Below are 21,406 nucleotides of genomic sequence, written 5' to 3' on the forward strand. Positions count from 1 at the left end.
TTTTGCCTCTTTTTCTGCCGTCTTTTTTTCTTTCTCTTCCTTTTTCTTTTGAGCTTTTGCCTCCTTTTCTGCCTTCTTCTGCTCTTTGGTTTTGCTAGATTTTTTTTTGAAAAGTTGGACTAACGAAATGCTTTCGAAGGTAAATCTGGTCTGTTTTTCTTTCAGGGACAAAGTTAGCCCAAACGTTCTTTCTGAAAGCTCTGTTTGGAAGATTTTTTCAAACAGATATGTGGAGTTCCTACTAAAGGGGCCACTTCTTCCTCCACTAAATAAAACAATAACACTCAAGCTTATAAGTGAGTAAGCACCAAAAAGGAGTCTTTTAGTCTTACTCATCCTCCAAATGATTTATTCTTGCCTCTTTTTCAACTCTTGGAGCAAATTTTAGTTTGTCTATGCATTTATAATATATATATATATAATCAATTTGCAATACAATACCCCTCCTATTTGCACCTGTGCATGCATTCACAATAATGTGTGACTATTCTATTTGGCGCCAACCAGTTAATATTATATATTTTTAGTATTAAAACAATATTTGAAAAAAAATAAGTGTTTAAAACTTTAACTCTCTGAAATTTGACATAGAGGTTGATTGAGAGATGAATTACACCTAAATTCTCAGTATTTTGTGTAAATCTGGCTTATTATTCCTCTTTCTATCTTTTATTCTCAATTTTAGTACTTGTTATAATACATAGGCAGTCACCGGTTTAATAAAAAGTCAAAAATTACATTTTGGTCAGCTTTAAATTATTAAATAATTGAGTAAATTGACTTCTTTGAAGAATTTTTTTGAGCTTCCCAATACTCATTCTAACTTGTGATTTGGTCAAACCCATTTTTACCTTATCTTATTATAATTAACTATACTCTTAAATTGTTTCTCCTATAATAATTTCCCCTCTACACCTATTTTTATTTTCTCTCATAGTTTCATTCCCACTAATCCTTTCTAAGTATAAGTTACAATAAGATAAAGTTTATGGTAATTTGCAACCAAATCGAGTGTAAGACCTCATTAAAACAAAACACAACACATATATACCTTGTATAATTCTTTTTTCTTAATTTAATTAGGCGGTTACTATTCAGTTTTTTTTCCATATATATAGTCAATTAAATATTTTAAATATCAAATATTAGTGATCAGATAATTGCCGCCATTTGTGTGCAGTTATATTAAAATAAGAAAAAAATAAAAGACGTGTGTAAAATATATTTATGGGTTAGAAATAGATTAATTTATATTTAGGAAGCTTAATTTATACTGATAAATATCTGTATGAAGTAGTTTAACAATTGCTGTTATTTAAAATTTAAGTATAGCTTGAAAAAGCAATATAAATTAGGTGGAAATATTTGTACTAATAAGTCAATTTGACAATATATATTCACTTAAGATAAAAAAAGATGCCAGTTGCTGATGTAAGTTTTGTCCTAAGGAATACTTGAATATTTTTATTCCATAGCTCTGATTCTTTTCTTTTTTTTCTGCTCAAAAAAAAAAGAATCAAGCAAGCATTTATACAACATGTTTACACATTACAAATTCAACAACTCAATATTTTATTATTCACGCAAGTAAACTGCTCCAAGTATTCCTTTTTTATCATCAATTTTATTTCTAACTGAATTCCCATTATTAGATTGAAAATTGTGCAAAAATTTTTGATTGTGAAAAAAAAAACCAATTCGATGCAAAACTGTCACATAGAATTCTTATTCTGGCGGGCTTCTTCGTTAAGTAAGTTTGTTACAACAAAGGGAGCACAATAAATATTGCATGTAATGCTCCAGAAAAAATAGATTAGACAATATTTAATTAACTCAATTTAGTGAGAACACAGTACAGGAATATATGGAGACCAACTCCAAAAAATCTCTAACCATTGAGGTAAGTCAAGTTTTTAAAAAAATATACAGTTCAGAGAAAAAAGCTTCATGTAATGAGTAAAAAAACCAATTCAGAAAATAATATAATATATAAGAACCACGTATATTTATTATATTTTAATAAAATTTATATTTATTTTTATAGGATTTAAAATCATTTGCAGGAAAACCCAAATTTGGTATTCCCCCTACTAAAGAAAGCATTAAGAATATGTTTGATCTATTAGATGTTGGAAAGTCCGGCAAAGTCGACCTTGATTTACTTAAGTATGGATTAACATCCATTGGAACTGACACATTCAGTAGCTCAGAAACTGAGGAGTTCTACAAATCTCTGGATATTAATTTATCTGAAACTAAAGCAATTTCAATTGATCAAATGATTGAAAATTTAATGAAAATGCTCTCAGAATTTGAATAAATTTTTCATTCTGATTTTCATCTACCTTTCGAATCTATTCTAAGTCATTTAAATGTAATTTAATTATTTAAACCATATAAAATTTTTAATTTTTTTGCATGATTTTCCCGCCTATACATGTATTATATTTATTATTGTCAATTTTAAATAATAATAAAGTTAAAATTAAATAAAGAAAAAGAAACTCTAGAAAAGCCTTAATTATAAAACTAGCACATTTTAAGTTAAGAGAAACTAGAGAGTTAAAGAACTAATTAACAGTTGAAATTATATACTACTAAATGTAAAAAAAATACATATTTTTTTGAACATGTGTGTATAAATAAATTAATACAAATGAATCGAAACAGATAAATTAAATAATACTAATAAAGATATTTGGGTAAAGTCTTTTTCCGTTTTTTCCATTTATTTCCTTCTTTTTTGACAATATCTTTATTATAATTCAAACAATTAATAATACAAAACACATTAATTCCAATCATTCTTAAATTAATTCTGCCAATAACAATACTCAATCACTTAGGATTAGTATTACTACTCCTTTAATTTTACCTCAAAGTGTTAATATTTATTCATACCATATTCTCTTCTTAATAAATAATATATATATAAATATATATTATATTACAAACATTTAACTTAAAGTATAGTAATAATAATATTGAGAATAATATGGTACCACAGTTAATCTCGTTATTTCCACCAAGAATTTGGTCAAAAATTATCTCCAGAACTCATGGAAGATCTTTGGATGTCTTTAAAGAGTATTGCTGTTGTACTTCTAGTATTAAGAAAGCTCTATATATATTTATCAGTATTTGGAGTGGATGTTTACTTGCATTTAATATTTTAATATTAATAATTTGTTTAAGAACATTCAAAAGTTATCCATTCTTTTTAAAACATTTATTCCCAGAATTATCCGAAGCTTCATATGTTGAATTATATATTATTTATATATTACTTTATATCATATCAATTACTAATATTATAATGGGGTTTATTGGTTTTATCACTGCATATACCTATAGTATTATAGCTCTCAAAATATATATGGTATGTAATTATTTAAATATTATTAAAGATATTATTTTCTTTATTGTTATTATTATCCTGTTAAATAAATGGCATATAGCATTCATCTATTTTATTTGTTTCTTTTTTTTATTCCTCATTTTTATACTTTTTGGGATTCTTAGTTCTTTTGTCGCAGAGAACTTATTATACATTTTTGAAGAAGAAAGGGATGAAAATTCAACTTCTCAAAATACAGAAACTGTGTCGGATTCAACCAATAGCAAAAATGATGAAAATTGTAATAAAGATCTTGAAATGGCCAAAGATAATGAATCAAATGATCCAACTATCCAAAATTAAATGTAATTACTATGAATTTATCCCAATTTTCTTTAAATATTTATCAGTTCCCATTACATATCTTCTACCATTTGGACATGCATTAATACATTCAACATTTATAATAGTTTCATCAACTCTTAATTCTGATGGAACTGTGCATGCGCCTCCATTTTTTGGAGATGTAAATTGGCGATAAGCTTCTATAATAAAAACATTAGTTTTTGAGCACTTTATGCAATCTTTTCCATTTTTTGGTAACAAATCTACACGGCATGGCTGTGGTAATAATACTTTAGTTTGAAGGTTACATACTAATTCTTCTGGCTCTTTTAAAGAGTTTGAACCGCGTGCATATAATCTAAATTGTTCATTATTTAATCTTCCGTTTGGTAATACTAAACCTTCTGCATTACCTATTTTCAAAGGCATAAATAACCAATTTGGTTTTTCATTTTTAGATTGCTCACTAAATATAGACCTTGTAGGTTGAACAGTACTATCTAGAATAACTAAAGCTTCTTTGTAATTCTCTATCATATAATTGCTTTTAGAATGATGATTAATTAACTGACATGTCTTAATAGAACCAAAAGATGCAGCAGTAACCTGACACTTTGTGATATTATGAGTATTATTATTATTATTAATATTATTATTAATATTATTATTATTACTATTATTATTTTCATCGTTTTTGGATCCAGATGTATCTGTACTTGGACTAACATCACCAAATATTATACGATTAAATGACTGTTTAATAATGTCAATATAATTAGTTTGATTGACCTTAATAGCTTTATTAATGCTTGTTATTATTTTTGTATTATTATCAAATTTTAAATTTTTATCATGTGCTATATTATGGATTAATTCATTGTCATTACTTTTTAAAAATGTGAAACCATCAGGTAATACAAACCTAATTTCATCAGCTTCTTGGAATAAATGAAAAAACACCCAAATATTAGTGGTCTTATTTAACTCGGAATCTTCTAGATAGACCATACAATCACCACATGGGTTTTTATTACATGGTTTATACTCAACAATTGGTTTCTTATTACTTATGCATGGATATTCAAATGTTTTTGGATATAACTTCTCACCAATCCATCTTGGTATTCCATTTGCTACTTGTACAATACTTGTAATATTACCAAATCCACCACATGGGAATGGACAAAATCCCCATGGATATTCTGAAGCTATAGTTCTTAAATTTTCTCGTTCAACTCTACATCCAAATTCCTTCTTACAATCTTGTCTCATTTCTAACGGGCATTCTGAGTATTTTATTACCATACCTAAAGATTCATTCCATCCCATTTGTTTTTCTTTATCCCATGGATATAACTTTTCACAATCTGGGCCGTTACCTGAATTTGTTAATAATATTTTTCTATACTCAATTCTTTTTCCTCCATTTTTTGAAGCGTTACAACTAACAGTACAAGGAACTAATTCTTCCCATGGACCTAATTGGCAACTTACATTACATGGTGTATCTCCACATTCTCTCTTCTGATAAGCTCCACCACATAATTCCTCATTTTTACCTGAAAGTAAAGTTCTTCTCCACATTTCAACCCCAGAATCACAAGTTGAACTGCATCCAGTTTCTCTTCTCCATGGACTCCATTGGCATTCAGCCTTAAGTAATAAACGTGTATTTTCATGTACTTTTGTTATATAGTGGCCCGACGAAAAGCGAATTTTAGATAACCACCAGAAATTCTTGGGATCATTCTGAACCTTTCGAGTTTCCACTGGTGTTCTTACCTTTAATTGAAATCTATAATAACCTGGAGCAGGGAGTGCAGATTCATCTTTATTTTGAATTACAAAGTAAATTGACCCATTTGCAGAAACTGTTGTACATTTTATTGATATTGGAACAGGTTTCATTATTTCTGGACTAATTTCTTCTAAATGTTTAACACATTTACATAATTTCCCAGCTTTTGGTAAGGTATATGATGGTGGAGTTGAAATGATAAAATAATCAATTTTATGACCTTCAAATGTTGAAAAAGGTAAAGTTAGAGTTGCAAAAATATCTATATCTGAATCAACAAAGCGATCATTTTCTTCAATTTGAAAGACCAATGTTTTCTGAAAGTCCATTTCATTTTGAAATCTTCTTCCTTTTGTATGAGTTGGGGATTCCAGAGTTGAATCCTTTTTAATACCTAATAACAAATTATTCAACTCCAAATTATTTGCAAAAATTTGATCTATATCAATTTCATTTGCTTTATTTGACTGAAATGAATCGACTTCATCATTTTTTGATTCCAATGTTGTTATTCCACCTGCTTCATTTTTCATTTCATTCTCATTACTTCCTCTCGATCTTAGTATACTTTCATCCATATTTTGTATACTTACAGGAGGAGAATAATCTACAGATTCACCAAACACCGCCCCCACATAATATACAAACATCACAAACAGAAACTTGATTTCCATTTCCTTTACCACCTTTAAGCCTGCTACTCACTCTTCTACATGTATATATAAAAATTAAATATTATTTTCTTTCAATATTTAAAACCTGATTTCTTATTTCTTAAATAGATTAATTGTAACCTTTATTCTTGCCCAATAACTTTCTATAAATATATAAGAATTCCACCCTTACTAACTTGTTTTATACACTCACTTTTCCCACTAGTTTTAATTATCAATATTGACCACTCTCTCAATCTATAATTTTCTTTCAGCCAGTACTTTATATTGCAATTTTCATCTCCATTTCAGGCTTACCCCGTCTAATGTCGATTTTTACTATTTTTTATTTTTTCTTTAAATACATTTGTATATACACACGGCGCCAAGTCCCCTATATGCATTTTAATGTATTATATTTATTTTAATTACTTCCCTAATCTGAGAATTGAAGTTTTTTTTTTAACCAGTTATATTATAAGAAAATGGTCATTCGGTTAATGTTTGTACATTACTAATACCTGTATTCATTTATTTCTTTCGAGAATTATTTAAGTTCCAAATTTTCTCATGAGTCTCATTACATAATTTTTTTCTCTTTTCTCCCCACATGAGTGCACACAAAATTATATGGGAAAATTAAAATAGAGTTTTCCTTTAATATTTAAACATATTCTAATGATGGCCTATTTTTATTTGATTACTTTCCTTTTTCATATTCCTGATCTCATTCTGTTTCAATCCCCAATAATCACTTAATTTTAGAAATGTTTTATTTTTAATATACACAGAATAATATTAATTGTCATTTTATGTTAACATGCAATATATTATTTGAATTTTTCTTGTCCACATAATACCGGCGTGCCATAGTTTGTTCTTTTAAAATTACATAACAATTTACATGCAAATATTGCATGTAATACAAAAATCAAAAAGTAATTTAACGGATCTTGAGTAATTGTTAAATAGAAAAGTTCGTGGAATATTGTTAAGATTAAACTGAATATATAAAAACAAGACTCCAAAATGAAGATAGCAATTAAACTGGCTACTAAACAACTTTTACATTATTATCAGCAGTAGCAAATTCAACCAGAACTAGAAATAGTGATTTTACTGTTAATATTAACGCTATAATAGTAATAGCAATATTAGTAACAAAAAAAAATAATGGATAGCGACTAACACCATTTTTTCTTCAAGCCAAAAATCCTAAATTTCACCTAAAATATTATAAAAGGGCAAAGTCTTTTTTTCTAATATAAGAACAAAAAACCAAATATTAATTTAAACTAGAATCAGTGTCCCCTGAGCTCAGGGTGAAGCTAAAAACCTAAAATTGTACTTAATAATATATTCTATTAGATGCTTGTTTATATTCAATAATTAAGAAATTCATCAACGAATAGCAAGCTAATATTCAAAAAAAAAAAAGAAATCAACCAAAGGAAATCTCAAATTAAAGGAACAAATTTACAAACAAATCTTTCCTTCGAAAAGAGAATAGTACGTTTAATGCTCTCAGTTTTTACTTGAGGCAGCTCCTCAACTAGAAAATAAATTTCTTCTCATATCCTGATTATTATTACTAAACTAACTCTATTATTAAACTGATATAAATTACTATTACGTTGCTACTATTACCGCTAATTCCTAGAATTTTATTCAATAATTATTTCACGCATACTTTTATACCTACTGCTATTCGTACTCAATAAAACACTATTTATTTATTTATCCTTTTATTCCACTATTTCCATTTCGTTTTCAATACTAATCTTTTACTATTACTTTCACTGTCAAATATAATCAAAATTATTTAATCGCTTTAGGCGGGAAACATTGTGATCATTTTTTGCGTGCCCCACTTATAGTAATTTGTAGACATTTACCCGCCCAGATAAAGCCAAACTTTTTTTACAGGCAATGAACAGAAAGCTAAATTAATCTATAAAAGGTAAGAACACTGATTCTCCTATAAAATTTGTGTTTAAAGAGAATCCAGTGGGGATCTATGGATGGCCATCACAAGCCTGGGTTGATTTACTCGAGCTTACAGATAAAAGAGGCGATCTTATATGAGTTAAAGAGGTTGCCAAAAGACAACAAGGTATTTAGGAGGGATGCCAATTTATTCTTTCTCTCAGATAGAGATTCGGTTAAGGAACTTTGTGAAAGGAAAGAAAATTAGCTTCATTTCACTACTGATTGGAAGATAAGACTAATTAAGCTTTAACTAATACGAATTTTTTAAAATAATAATCTGTCTCACTTAAGTTTTAAATATTTTAATGTTATTTGGCTGATTATTTATGTACATTGGAGTATTATAGTGTACATATCTGAAACCAATATTAAAACTTTATTTAATGTGTTAAGTCTGCTAACCTTTAATATTTTTTCTTATGGAAACAATGTATAGCAATAAAAGAAAACATAGAAAAAACAAGGAGTTTAACAATAGCTGGCCTCTAACACTTGACCATACTTTAATGGAGTCATTAACGAAGAATGTTTCCGCCAGAGAAACCGAATTTCTAGAGGAAGTGAAACTCTATAAATCAAGATTGATAGACCATAACAACTCCTCCTTAAGCTTAAACTCTATGATTCTTCACTGTAATGACAAATTTCCGGCTGAATCATTTATTTCAAGATTATATACGAATCCACACTCTATTCTATTTCTGTTCAATATTATTCCTCCTTTGCTCTCATGTTCTAGTACTGGAACCCCATTTTTAAGCAAGGAAAGGTCAGAAATTCTAGCTTTTGTAATTCATCTCCTCTTCAAGTCATTAATTAAACATTCTCAAATTATCCTCTCTGTTGATAAGAGATTGGATAGTTCTCTAGTCAATCTAAGCATGAGTTTGACCCATCATATTCAAACTGTCTTCTCTGGAAATCAAGATCTAGCGATTATGATGAGTTCATGTACAAGCCTATTAATCATTCTTTCTAATAATTCGGTTAACTATATTCGTAATATTGTCTGCAATATTGAAGTTATTTCTGGTGACTTATCTTTCGAGTATGACTGTCTCCGCAAAATGGCTTCTAGAGAATCTATCAATAATAAGCAGCAGCCAGCTGTTTTTGAAAATAAGCTCTTTCATAGATTTCCTTTTCAAAATAACCTCAAAATTGGAAACTTCATATCATATTTAAGGTATTTTGAAGGTGTTGCCAATCTCTATCTTTTAAATGTTGAGAGACCCAATTTTCTGACTCCTAATAAAAAAGCAACCATTGAGAAAGTTATTCTCTCCATGTCAAATGTTGTTCTTGAACAAATGGAAAAACTTATAAACCTCTATTTTTGCCAATATAAACCCGAACACATTTTTGGAGATTATTCACTCTTTTACGATGGTGAAGGGATTAGATTAAAGTTTGTTGACTTCATTGCACCAATTATCATTCAAACTTCACTTAAGTGGGTTTCTGCCTCTCAGGAAATCAGTCTCAGAAGATTTAGTGAGTTCCATAATAGTTCCTATTTTGATATTTCGAAATTTCCTAGTATACTTGAAATGGCTCTTTTACCTATCAGAAGAGACCAAATAAGTGATGAGGTTTCAGAAATTATTCTAACCTTTTTAGAAGGCTATTCAGCTCATCTCAGTCTTTCGAACAAATATTCTATACCAATTTCTGTTTTGTCTAAGAATATTTTGGTCTCATCTATGCTATTATCAAGCTCAATGACTAAAGATTCTACGTTTTTCACACTAAGAGAAGAACTATTCCTACTTAATACAAACCTAAATTGGATTAAAGTTCTAATCAAGTACTTTAAAATCTTTTCTCATTCAGTAGTACCTTTACTATTAATATTTGATTTAATGGATCTTCCTTTAAATTCTGAAATTGACAAACTAGAATTCGAGGACCCTTCTATTCATGAGTTATATCAAGAATGGATAAATATTTGCTCTATGACTTTTATGAAAATTGTTTTTGAAACAATTTCTAAAGCTTCTAAAATCTCTAAGGTAAATAGAACCACATTTTCTGCACCAATAATGATAACTTGTGGTTATTCTCAACCACAAAATTTGAAATCTATTAGTCGAGATAAGATGTACATTGGTAGTGATTTTGATATAGATATGGGTATGAGACTCAAGTTGGATTTGAACTTAGGCTTGGATTCAGAAATTCATAGGAGAGTTGTAGATAATTTTGGTAGAACTTTGGGAGTTGATTATAGAGGTAATTCGGCCTTGGATTCTGGGTTACTATTTATGCCCGAATCTCTTAATAGTAATGAACCAGAATTGGGGTTTAGTAAGTTTTCCAGAAATAATGTTCACAATAGAATTTCAATAATTCCTGATTCAATGCAATTAACTGAATTTGACTTTAGCCGTCATCATAATCTCAACCAACAACAACACCAGCATCAACAACAGCATCTCATGGACGTACCAGATTTTAATATTACGTTAGGTGATGAAAATAGCCATATTTTTCAAAAATATCGCCGAGAAATACATTACTTGATGTGCTGTCTTTCTTTCATAACTTTAAGGGGATCATCAGAATACATATTACTCTCAATTTCTGCCTGGGGAAGTATTTGTAACTCACTAAGAATTTCCTCTTCTTGTATTTCTTATTTAGAATTTCTTCTGAAAAGTATAAATCAGCCTAAGTTTAAGCCTTTGGAAAACTGTTTCAATAAAATTAGAAGCCAAAGAGAGAATATCTCTAATAAACCCGTAGATATTAGTGAAATTGGACTTGTTGGAATTCAAAGATACTTTGTTTGGTCAATAGTTGAATTAGGAGAGTTTCCTGCTGAACTTTACAATTTTGAAGATCATATTGAATCATTTTTTCCAAAATTTTCACAAAAAAAATCTAATCATTTAAAGATCAGGGAATCAATTAGGGATGCTGTTAGAAATGCAATATTCTTTCCAGAATCTCCCAATAATACAAGAATTACCCTTAATAGAAATGATCAACATAATCATCTTTTGGTAAATGAAAGGGGTGTTATTAGGTATTTATTACCTTTCTATTCTTTCCAAATGTTTCTGAAAGATATCTTTCTTCATCTAAATGGCTTCAATTTGGTTAATTATATTGGATCTGGACAAATTAAAATGAAAAGATCCAACCAAAATACTAGTAATGTCCAAGTTAAAAGCTTCATTATACGTCTTGAGTCTATATTACATGCATTTAGTGCAATCATAAAGAAAGGATTAACATCTTTCCCTCTAAAACCTTCAAGATTGATAGAATTTATGGATAATCATGTTAATAGTAATAAAAGAGTGTATAATGATGATGAGGAAATAAGGAATTTACTGGAATTAGTGAGTGTTTCATTAAAGCTGGATGATGAAGATGCAATTAATAAAGAGCTTAATAATCGTGGACTAGTTCTTGGAGATGAAAACGACTATTTTGAACAAACAAGACTTCTTTTTGATGCTGTTATGCTTAAAATCTTCCAAGTTACAAGTGAATTTGAAGGATTAATGGATATTTATTTGCAAAATGGTCAAAATAGATTGGTTGAACAGAGAATTATTATTGATGATGGAGTTAGAATTTATGAAAGATTATTTAGACAATTATTATGTACCTTAATTACTTTGATTGGAGTAAGCTCAGTATGGTTTAATGACAAATCTGTCTTAGTCACTCTAAAAGGTCTCAAGTACATATTTAGATCACTTTTATTGATTCAAGAAGACCATTTTTTCCCATTGGCTCTAGAACAAGATCATGTGGGAGCATTAGCATTATTAAAGCTTTCTCAAAACAAGACATGTTTTGAAAATCAGATCTTGGATTATATGGTGATTAAATGCATGGATTCATTTTCAAGATTATTTTCAGATTCAAAACAAAAAGTTGAGATTCCATCTATGACTTTTGAGAGCTATTTAATATTATTAACTTCATTGGGTATTTGTATTTCCCATTTAATTTCAGATATTGATGATGAGAATATTCCACATTCATCTACAAATTCACCAAAATCTGTATCAGCAACAACTTGTTCATCAATTTCAGCTCTAACAACAAATAATAATAAAGAATGTATTCAATTATATAAGAAACTTCAAAAATGGAAGAAATATACAGGGTTAGTTTTGGAGAAATATTTATCTCTTTTAGATAGATTAATTGAGATTTTTAATATTCAAATAATGGATCAAGAGACATTAAAGAATGGTAGTGGTCTTTATGAGGTACCGTTATCAGATGATGAGGTTTGTCAGATTTATAATTTATTATTAGTTACTTACATGATGTTTTGTGGATTAGAAGCATTCTTTTCTTCGATATTTCCATGTAAGTATAGGCCATATAGTTATGTAATACTTACAATAGGAGCAGAGAAATTTTCTCATTTGAATATTTTGGATTATAGCAAAAGACTATTCGAGTCAGAGAGCAATCTCAAGTCTTCAATTGCTGCCAATATTTTTAAGGATGCTTCTAATTATATTTTGGGATTCTTTTCAAGGGATTTTTATTCAAGAATAAGACTGATTTTACGTTTGTCCTGTGCTATTTCACCGAGTTGGTTACAGGTACTTTATCATCCATATACATGTATAATATCTTGTATGCTTCAATTACCATTTTTAAGTATGAATAGTGTAAATGGTGAGGGAGGAGGGTCAGATCTTCTTCTTGGGTTATATAGATACATCGGATATGATGAATTTCAGTTTTTGTCAAGGGATACTCTTTTCGGAGGTCTCCGTAGTGTTGGAGTGGGCCATGTTACTAATAATATAAGTAATAGTAATATTAATAGTAATAATAATAATAATAATATTAATAATGGTAATGTTAGTGTTATTAATGGTAATAATAATATTAATAGTAATAATAATTTGAATGTGAATATTGGTGTTAGTAATATTAATATTAATATTAATAATAGTGGTATTGGTGGTAGTACTAGTAGTAATAACAACAACAATAATCATAGCATGAATAATAGTAGTGGAATTGGGATGGGAGGAATATCAGGAGTTATGAATACTACTAGTACTAATGGCGGTATGGTTCCAAATATACAAGGAAATGGAGATTTGGGAAATAAATGCAATTGTTTGTATGGTGAAAACGAGGGATTTGGGTCAGGTGGGATAATAAAGAAAGGCTTACATCCTATAATAACTTTAATTTACAAATTGTTATTATTTAATAGGGGTTTAAATGTGGAGATAAATTCTATTACTAAGCTACTTCAATCAAATTATCGGGGAATGGGAGGTTTTAGTGCTGGTGGTAATAGAGGAACTGTGAATAAAGTTAGCGGGTGTTGGTCAACCTTGGGTTTTGCTAGTACTAATGAAAACAACCAGAGAGGTTTTAAGGAAATTTTTAATATGCTAAGGGGTGATTTGGTGTCTTATAGGGATGATGGGGTCAATTGTAATGATGGCGACAATCAGAATAATAATAATGCTTTTTCAAAAGTGTGTATTTGCAGTTATGTTCCAAATGTTTTTCTTCCATTATCAGTAATGATGTTAAGGATCCCATATTTTACATTGAAAAGAAAACAAAGATTTCTGGATCCGATATTGTCATTTATACATTCTTTTAAAACATTTAATGTGCATCCAATAATCCAGTTTTTGAGTTACTATTCTTTTAGTGTTTCAACTCTGACAAGTATAAGTAGAGACGATTATAAATTACAAGATTCTAGCAGTTATTTCAGATACTTCAAAAAAGATTCAGGCTTACAAGACGTTAATAAACTAAACACTTTTTGTATATATGTGAATCAGATGAGTAATATGGACGGGAATCTCCGAGTAAATAGTAGCAAAATTGATGATCATTGTTCATGCTTGGAATACCATGATGCTGTTTGTTTAGCTCTATTATTATTATTGCAGAATTTGACAAATTTATCATTAACTTCTGAGAGTTATTATCCTGCTCAAGGAATTGGGGTAGGGGTAGGTAACGGATGTAATGGAGCTTATGCTACAAATCCGAGTTTCATTAAGATCGTTGGTACTCCTATACGAGCGAATTTGGAAGTATTTATAGAGTATGTTGTTACAAGATGTATAGTAACTTTGTTAATTTGTATTGGAGCTCAAAACTTTAATACAAAGAGGAGGATAGATAAGGAAAGGATTATGAATTACTATAACAATGATAATAGTAGTAATAACAATAAAATGAATAATAATAATAATAATAATAATAATATTAACAATAATAATAATAATAATATTAATATTAATATTAATAATAATAACAATAGTAATAATAATAATAATAATAATAATAATAATAATAATAATAATAATAATATTAATAATCATCATATCAATAATAATCATAATAGTAATAGTAGTGAAAATAATAACAGAAGGATTAGTGGACAAGGAGGATCAATAATAGATAGAGGAATGGTGATTCCTATGACAGTGCCGGGTACTACACAAGGTGTTGGGGTTGATGGGGTAGTGGAAGGGGTAGATGGAATAAGAGCATGTTTGGGAGGAGGTTGTGCTGGTGGATTGTGTGGGGATGACAATAACATGCTTTTTTCAGTGGATAATAATTGCAGTAATGATGCTGAACCAGAACAAGCTAAGGACGAATTAAAAAATGAGAATGAGCGTTTCATACCTCAAAAGCTTCTTTCAAATCAACGTTGGGTTGTAATTACTATAAAATATTTGCTTGGAACAGAATTCACAAATAAAATTAACAAACTACATATTGAGAGATTATTTACAAACTCAGTATGGGGAGTGGAGTTAACAGTTACCATTTTACTGGCAATTTTGGAGTCATATTGTGATTCTGAGTCTTTTTCAATACTTTCTGATATTTTAATTTTAATTAGACAATTACTGGACAAGAAGCGTTTTAGAAGTCTCTTAGAGGCATCATTTTGCAGATTACCGATAAGGATGTTAATTCAATCGGTAAATATTTCGGCACAGTACCCTGCATTGTATTTTCCACTAACAAATGGCGCCAAAATGAATGATTATTTATTGAGGAGGGATTTTGAGAAGAATTTAATGAGAAATCATGGTAATAATTATCATCAGAAATCAAAGAGTTCTTTGATTGCTTGCACAGTTAGACAATTTGTCTATAGATTACTAGAGGAGAATTTCTTTTTAAATTCAAATATGATGGATTTGAATTTTCCTCATAATAGTGGAGGCGGTATTTTTGACTTTAGTGGTGGGAGTTTTGTTAAACATTTTGGGAATGGTGAGGAATTTGTTCGCATGCACGAGGATATGTTATTTCGCGGGAATTTTCATCAATCACTTCCATATATATTAAAATCCTCATCAACTTCAGATGTAATTAAAGATTTTATTCAACAGATTGTGAACGTTTCAGTTTCCCAAACGAATAAGACAAAGTTCAGACAGATTTTGAAGGAGTTTTGTGTAAAATCAGTATGCAAGAGAATGGATGAATAAATGTGAATGTAGAGCAATATGGGCTTGTATTTATTGTATAATGTTATGTATAAATAAATGGGTAAAAAATTTATATATATGTAATATTATATACATAGCACATAATGTTTGCATACACAGAAACATGCATGCTTTTTAAAAACTTTCTTTTCTGTTTTGATCTTTGGAGCAATAAGTTCTTTTTGAATGAATAGTGTTTTCTTTTGTAATATCTTTAAATATTTGGAATACTTAAAAAAAAAGGTGTTATAAAGGGGTTGTGAACAATTTTTAATGTAAAAAATAATATTGAATGTGAATAATGGAGAAGTAGCGTCTATAAGCTGCCATATGTGTCATTAATTACTTTGAGGAAAGAATTGACTTATGGGCTAGAATTTTGGATAATTATTATTAATAGTGTTTTTGAAAAAATTGGATTTATGAATACTAATATTTTAAAGAAGAGAATGGAGTTAAAAAAAAATTCAAAGAAATAAAGATTTTGTTTTCTTTATTATTTTCATTCCATTATTAACTAAGGTCTGGCCTTTACACAAATACAAAAAACAAGGCGGCAACTCTGGTGCTCATAATGCTTCCAGAACTTCGTTGTGACTTAAAGGGTTTAATTGGTCCAAGAATGTTAATATTTTGTTGGATTATGGGTAATTAGGATATTTAAGAAAGATAAATTTTAAATATTATTTTTGGGGTTTTTAGGGGATTTTGGGGACTTTTTTTTTAGATGATACAATAATGTATAAGCTAATTTTCCACAAAAGTAAGAACTAAAACTCGTTTGTGTAGAAAAATGGGCTTGACAATCGAAGCAAGGTGAGTTACTGATCACTAAATTCAATATTTATTTTTTAGCTTGTTTAGTATTTAAATTTGTCTAAAAAAAGTCATATATTGTTGTGTATTTTAATCTGACTTTGCATTAGGACATTAGTTTTTTGATCTTTAGCATTTACAATATTCAATGATTTTTTTTAGTTTCGTTTTTGCACGTATTTATGTATAAAGATAACAGTAAATATTTGTTTATACAATATGTTAATGTTCAAAAAGTTTAATCTAACATTTTTTTGGTGGAATTGAAGGAGCGGTAATACGAAGTTGACTAGAGGGTAGAGGATTTTATGCATGGAATGTGAATGGGAATGGAAATGATATATTTGGAGAGGAAAGAGAGAATATAAGAAAAGTTAAGCTTAAGAAGTGGTAACTATGAGCACTTATTAATATATATCAAAATTTGTTTGTTAAAGTACTCAATAAGAAGTAGTATTGGGTAGTAATTTATTGTTTTTCTTAATTATTAATTAGAAATAATTAATTTGAGTTCGAATAGAAAGAATTTAAATTAAGATTCTGGTAGATAATTTAAAGATAAATCAATTTTCCAGTATTAATAAACTAGTGAAATGTGTGTATAATTCAACTCTTTTCTTTATTTTATTATTTGAATTGATTCTTAATAGAAATATATTGGCATGTAAAGATATGTAATATTATTGGCGCCAAATAATATTTTTTAAAAAAGAATATAATTGTATTTATTAATAATAAAAATGAAGATAAAGAGAAGAATATTGTTTTATGTTCCTAATCTGATAGGTGAGTTTTCTCATATTATTGATTATTGCGAAATAATATTTATTAATTCGAATCTCTACATTGCAAATTAAGGTTACTTAAGAATATTATTGGGATTGGCACCACTTATTATTAGCATCGAGTATTACTATATATCAATAATTTTATATGGAATAAGCCAGATCCTAGATGCATTTGATGGATATTTTGCGAGATTATTATTACAGGAAACAAAATTTGGAGCCATGTTAGACATGATTACTGATAGGTGTAGTACAGTTATTATAATAATACTAGCAATCACATTAAATAGGAGCTACACATCATTAATGATATTGTTTTTAATTGGAGACATTTCTGGGCATTGGCTTTACATGGCTTCAAGTATTTTAACTGGAAAAAACTCACATAAAAACGTTGAAAAAAATATGTGGCCCATTCTAAAGCTATACTACTCAAGCAAGCCACTATTATTTACCTTACATGCATGTAATGAAATTTTATGGCTTACTTTATATGCACAAGGTTCTATTCATAATAAAGGAACAAATCTCAAACAATTAAATCAAATTGATCAAAAATTCCTATCAATAATTCCATATATTCTTTACGCAGTCCTACCATTTGCTCTCATCAAAAATATAATAAATTTTGTACATTTGTTCTATGGATGTAACATTTTTTTAGATATTGACAGTGAAAATACAAAAAATTAATGCACACAAAAGGCGGGGACTTGAAAAAGCTGAAGTACTTATCTTATTTTTAGATTCCCTATTATCGTTAATATTATTTTGTTACTCATATTAAAAGGTTTATCTTTACCCTAGATTTTCTCCCATTTTTTCTATATTTAATAAAAGTACAAAACACGTATTTACCTACTGTTATTTATCACTTCCATTAATCCCACTATTCTCAGCCTCTGGATTTCGTTCTAGGATTACAATATCCTCAATAGAGCTACAAGCCGGAACGAATTCATCAGTTGCTAGTTCAGCTCTCTCATTAAACCCGAGAAGAACTGGAGTGTTGTGTGTTTGGAACCCTGTGATTTTTCTTGGATTTCCTGCTTGTCCTACAGTGTCTACCATCTGCCCCACACGTACCAGGGTCTGGACTGGCGCCAATGACGTGTCAACAGTGATCACATGTCTGGGGGTAATTGCAGGAACAATTGAAAGCAAGAGATAATGATAATTTCCAAAAAGAATGGTTCTAGATCTAAGAGCAAGGTGAAGGGTTGTGATGATGGAAACCAGGCTTATTGGATTTAAAAGAAGCTTGTTTGTGTGGCAAGGATTCACTGTTACGAGACCTTTACCCATGTATAGAAAACCTTGAGCAATTCTTACTGCATATAGAGCGTGTTTATCTTTTCCATAATAAGAGGCTAACTGTCTCAGCAAGTTTGCAGTTCTGGCATTGTTTGTCCCTGCAGAAATTAATCCAAGAGCAAAAATTGCATTTAAAGCCACATCCGGGTCAGAATCATGAGTTAGTTTGGAAATTGTATCTATTAATACTGGCTTGGGGTTTCCAATTGAAAGAGCAGCTAAACTAATTGGAACAGCTCTCCTAATAAAGACTGAGGAGTACTGAAGGACATTGTCAAGTGCTCTAAGAGACATTTCAGAGCCAATCTCCTCTCCAAGGCTGATTAGTGCCATATTTAACACGCAAACCAATACTGAGATATCTGATTCTTCATCATCTATTTGGTCCTCTTCTTCTGCTCGTTTCTTCCCTCCCTTTGCGAGGGTCTCCTCCACAAGAACTCTTTGCATCTCTTGGATCTTAAGTACATCGCCCGATCCTGCGTAGGCACAGCCAACCACAGTTTGTCTGCAGTGAGCTCCTATTGGATGAGTTATGACCGAAAGAGCTTCTAAAGTAGTTTCACAAGCCTCCCGCTTTCCTAAAAAGAGTAACCCCAAGCATAATCCATAAAGAATACTTAGAGGGTCATCTAGGAAAGAATTACTCTCTAATTGTGAGTCTCCCGAAGATTTCTTCTTACTTTCACTATTAGATTCCCCATCATCCATACCCCCACTGGTGAATCCAATTGTCAAAAGTAGGTCCAAAACAGCCTCGATAATGCTCTGATTTCCTGATCCTGAGAATATTAAACCCAAAGATAAAGCAGAAATAGCAGAGCATTCTAAGCTTGAAAAAGGATCCATTAGGACTGGAATCAGTAACTCTAAGATATCATCTCGGCAGGTACCAATATATGAATATCCAAGACCTAAAATAGCACCCATTCTAATAGTATAATTTGGAACTACTGTCTTGATTATCGAGATCTTATTGTCATTCGATTTATCTGTTGTTTTGTTTCCCACTTCCATCTTTACATCATCCCCTTCATCTTTAACATCACTAGTAGACACCTCTTGGATTGGTTCGTCTCCAGAATTTATATATTCAGATAAAAGAGCAAAAGAAGGGTCACAATCATTCTTGATTCTAATGGAAATCAATCCAAAAGCTATCAGAGCTCCAGCTTTAATGAATGGATCATCACTCCACTGAAACTTATCAATATTAGCCAAACCTTCATCGATATTCCAAAGATTAATGACCCCTAATGATGCACTCACCGCCATCTTACCAGAATCCTTATTCTTATAAAGCCAAGATGAATCGTCCTCTCCAATTAACTTATCTTTGCAAAACCCAACATTTACCAATGCATTCACATAAGTAGATGCTAAATTCTGTTTAGCAGTATCCAAAACCATCATTGATCTACTAGAATATCTACTATTCTCTTCTAGATGAGTTTTGTAAATTTCTTCTGGAGTTTTTGGCTCAAGAACCTCTAATTCTTTTGCTAAGAACAAATAGAATTTACTGAGGTATTCATTAGAAAATATTTCTTCAATTATGGATAGCTCAGATTCGCCATAGATCTTACAAAAATCTCTGCTGATTAAATGACTCTTAAGTTCCTCCAAGTTTATGTTGCTTGAGAATTTAGCAAGCTGGAAAAAGATTTGCTTCAGAATGCTCAATCCTGAGACTTTAAAATTGCCTGATAAGTTTAAACTGTTGGAATCTTTGGCTTCATGATTCTTTATTTTACTCCTCTTTGAGTCATAGGAAATAATATCATCTATTACAGAAAATATCTTCTCTTTACAATTTTGGCCATCCAATTTAAGAGCCACAGAAACTGCCCATGAGTGCTTTTCAAAGCTTAAAAGTAGCTCAAAGCAAAGCTTTAGATACAAATCATGTTCTTCTGCTGATATGGCATACTGGGAGAGTTGTTGCAAGTACAATACGATTCTTTCCATCTGTTCAACATCAATTTTAGTCAAATATTCCAACAATGTCTCCATTTGCTCAACTTCACATAGTAAATCAATGGCTTCCAACTCACAGTGCTTCTCAATTTGATAAGGAACCATAATCTTAACTAACTCAAGAAGATCTGAAACATTTACATCTTGGTCTGAAGCACCAGGTAAATCTTGGTTGGCTTGTATCTCAGAATACTCTAAAGTAATTTCGCCTACTATATTTCTGACATATTCCTGACCCCAATCCAAGATTCCTTTCTTGTTTCCAGAAAGTAGTCTATAACTTAAGGCTTTTCTCTCTTTCATATCCCCTAAAGTGGTTGATAAAACCGAAATAATTTCGCAAGAAAGCTCGGATAGTTGGCTTTTCTTGGAAATTTGGGAATCACAAAACTCTTTTAGTCTCTGGTAATGTATTCCCAAAAACTTTAATGCCTTAGGAACCGATGTCATTCCGCTTGTAGATGTCTTTATTAAGCTCGAAAGAGATTCCAAACTGGACTTGGAAACCTCAAACCCAGACTCCTCTGATATTACCTTCTCCACCAAACCATCTATTTCCTCCTTCAAAATCTTATCCTCCTCTGTCAAATCCATCATATCTACATTTGGAATTGACTCCCCCTCTTTTAATCCCTCCTTCTTACCAGATTCCTCATTCTTGGAGAAATTTTCTTTGTCTGACGTCATGTTACTTTATATTCTCTCTTCCTAACTCTTCTAATTATCTTATATTCTGATTCCCTCTCTCAAACCATTTCCTTTTTACTTTGTTTTTTTTTATTATTTTGTTTATGAAAAAAACGCTTTGCCTCTTTAAGCTTAAGCCAAGCTATTCACCCGCCCCACAGTTTTTTTTGCTTATTTTCCTATATTTACCCTGCACTTGCTTACTCAATAATATATTTATTATTAAATAT

At 30.0% G+C, this 21,406-nt stretch overlaps 7 protein-coding genes across 7 annotated transcripts in view; 4 read left to right on the forward strand and 3 right to left on the reverse strand.

Moving 5' to 3' along the window:
* Nucleotides 1-336, reverse strand: part of cubi_03276 (uncharacterized protein) — a gene marked incomplete at both ends in the record, with an annotated part of 1,294 nt that extends 958 nt beyond the window's left edge. The window contains one exon of the mRNA XM_029020289.1: nucleotides 121-336. Coding sequence (XP_028873075.1) covers nucleotides 121-336 — 216 coding nt within the window. The remainder of the gene's footprint in view (nucleotides 1-120) is intronic.
* Nucleotides 337-1,416: 1,080 nt separating this feature from the next.
* cubi_03277 (uncharacterized protein) lies at nucleotides 1,417-2,320 on the forward strand (the record flags this gene model as incomplete). Its single annotated transcript, XM_029020290.1, has 4 exons — nucleotides 1,417-1,431; nucleotides 1,653-1,750; nucleotides 1,843-1,900; nucleotides 2,045-2,320. The coding sequence occupies 4 exons, from the start codon at nucleotides 1,417-1,419 to the stop codon at nucleotides 2,318-2,320; spliced, it is 447 nt and encodes a 148-aa protein (XP_028873076.1).
* Nucleotides 2,321-2,995: 675 nt separating this feature from the next.
* cubi_03278 (uncharacterized protein) lies at nucleotides 2,996-3,700 on the forward strand (the record flags this gene model as incomplete). The annotated part of the gene is made up of 1 exon (XM_029020291.1): nucleotides 2,996-3,700. The coding sequence occupies one exon, from the start codon at nucleotides 2,996-2,998 to the stop codon at nucleotides 3,698-3,700; it is 705 nt and encodes a 234-aa protein (XP_028873077.1).
* A 9-nt stretch (nucleotides 3,701-3,709) lies between these two features.
* cubi_03279 (TSP1 domain-containing protein TSP12 precursor) lies at nucleotides 3,710-6,154 on the reverse strand (the record flags this gene model as incomplete). The annotated part of the gene is made up of 1 exon (XM_029020292.1): nucleotides 3,710-6,154. The coding sequence occupies one exon, from the start codon at nucleotides 6,152-6,154 to the stop codon at nucleotides 3,710-3,712; it is 2,445 nt and encodes an 814-aa protein (XP_028873078.1).
* Nucleotides 6,155-8,550: 2,396 nt separating this feature from the next.
* cubi_03280 (uncharacterized protein) lies at nucleotides 8,551-15,594 on the forward strand (the record flags this gene model as incomplete). The annotated part of the gene is made up of 1 exon (XM_029020293.1): nucleotides 8,551-15,594. One exon carries the CDS (start codon nucleotides 8,551-8,553, stop codon nucleotides 15,592-15,594), a length of 7,044 nt encoding a protein of 2,347 aa, XP_028873079.1.
* A 1,826-nt stretch (nucleotides 15,595-17,420) lies between these two features.
* On the forward strand, nucleotides 17,421-17,891 carry cubi_03281 (CDP-diacylglycerol-inositol 3-phosphatidyltransferase; the record flags this gene model as incomplete). The annotated part of the gene is made up of 1 exon (XM_029020294.1): nucleotides 17,421-17,891. One exon carries the CDS (start codon nucleotides 17,421-17,423, stop codon nucleotides 17,889-17,891), a length of 471 nt encoding a protein of 156 aa, XP_028873080.1.
* Nucleotides 17,892-18,062: 171 nt separating this feature from the next.
* On the reverse strand, nucleotides 18,063-21,176 carry cubi_03282 (26s proteasome regulatory subunit S2; the record flags this gene model as incomplete). Its single annotated transcript, XM_029020295.1, has 1 exon — nucleotides 18,063-21,176. The coding sequence occupies one exon, from the start codon at nucleotides 21,174-21,176 to the stop codon at nucleotides 18,063-18,065; it is 3,114 nt and encodes a 1,037-aa protein (XP_028873081.1).
* Between the last annotated feature and the right edge of the window lie 230 nt (nucleotides 21,177-21,406).

Source organism: Cryptosporidium ubiquitum, assembly GCF_001865345.1.
Source record: "Cryptosporidium ubiquitum isolate 39726 chromosome Unknown contig_10, whole genome shotgun sequence".
Taxonomy (NCBI): Eukaryota; Apicomplexa; class Conoidasida; order Eucoccidiorida; family Cryptosporidiidae; genus Cryptosporidium; species Cryptosporidium ubiquitum.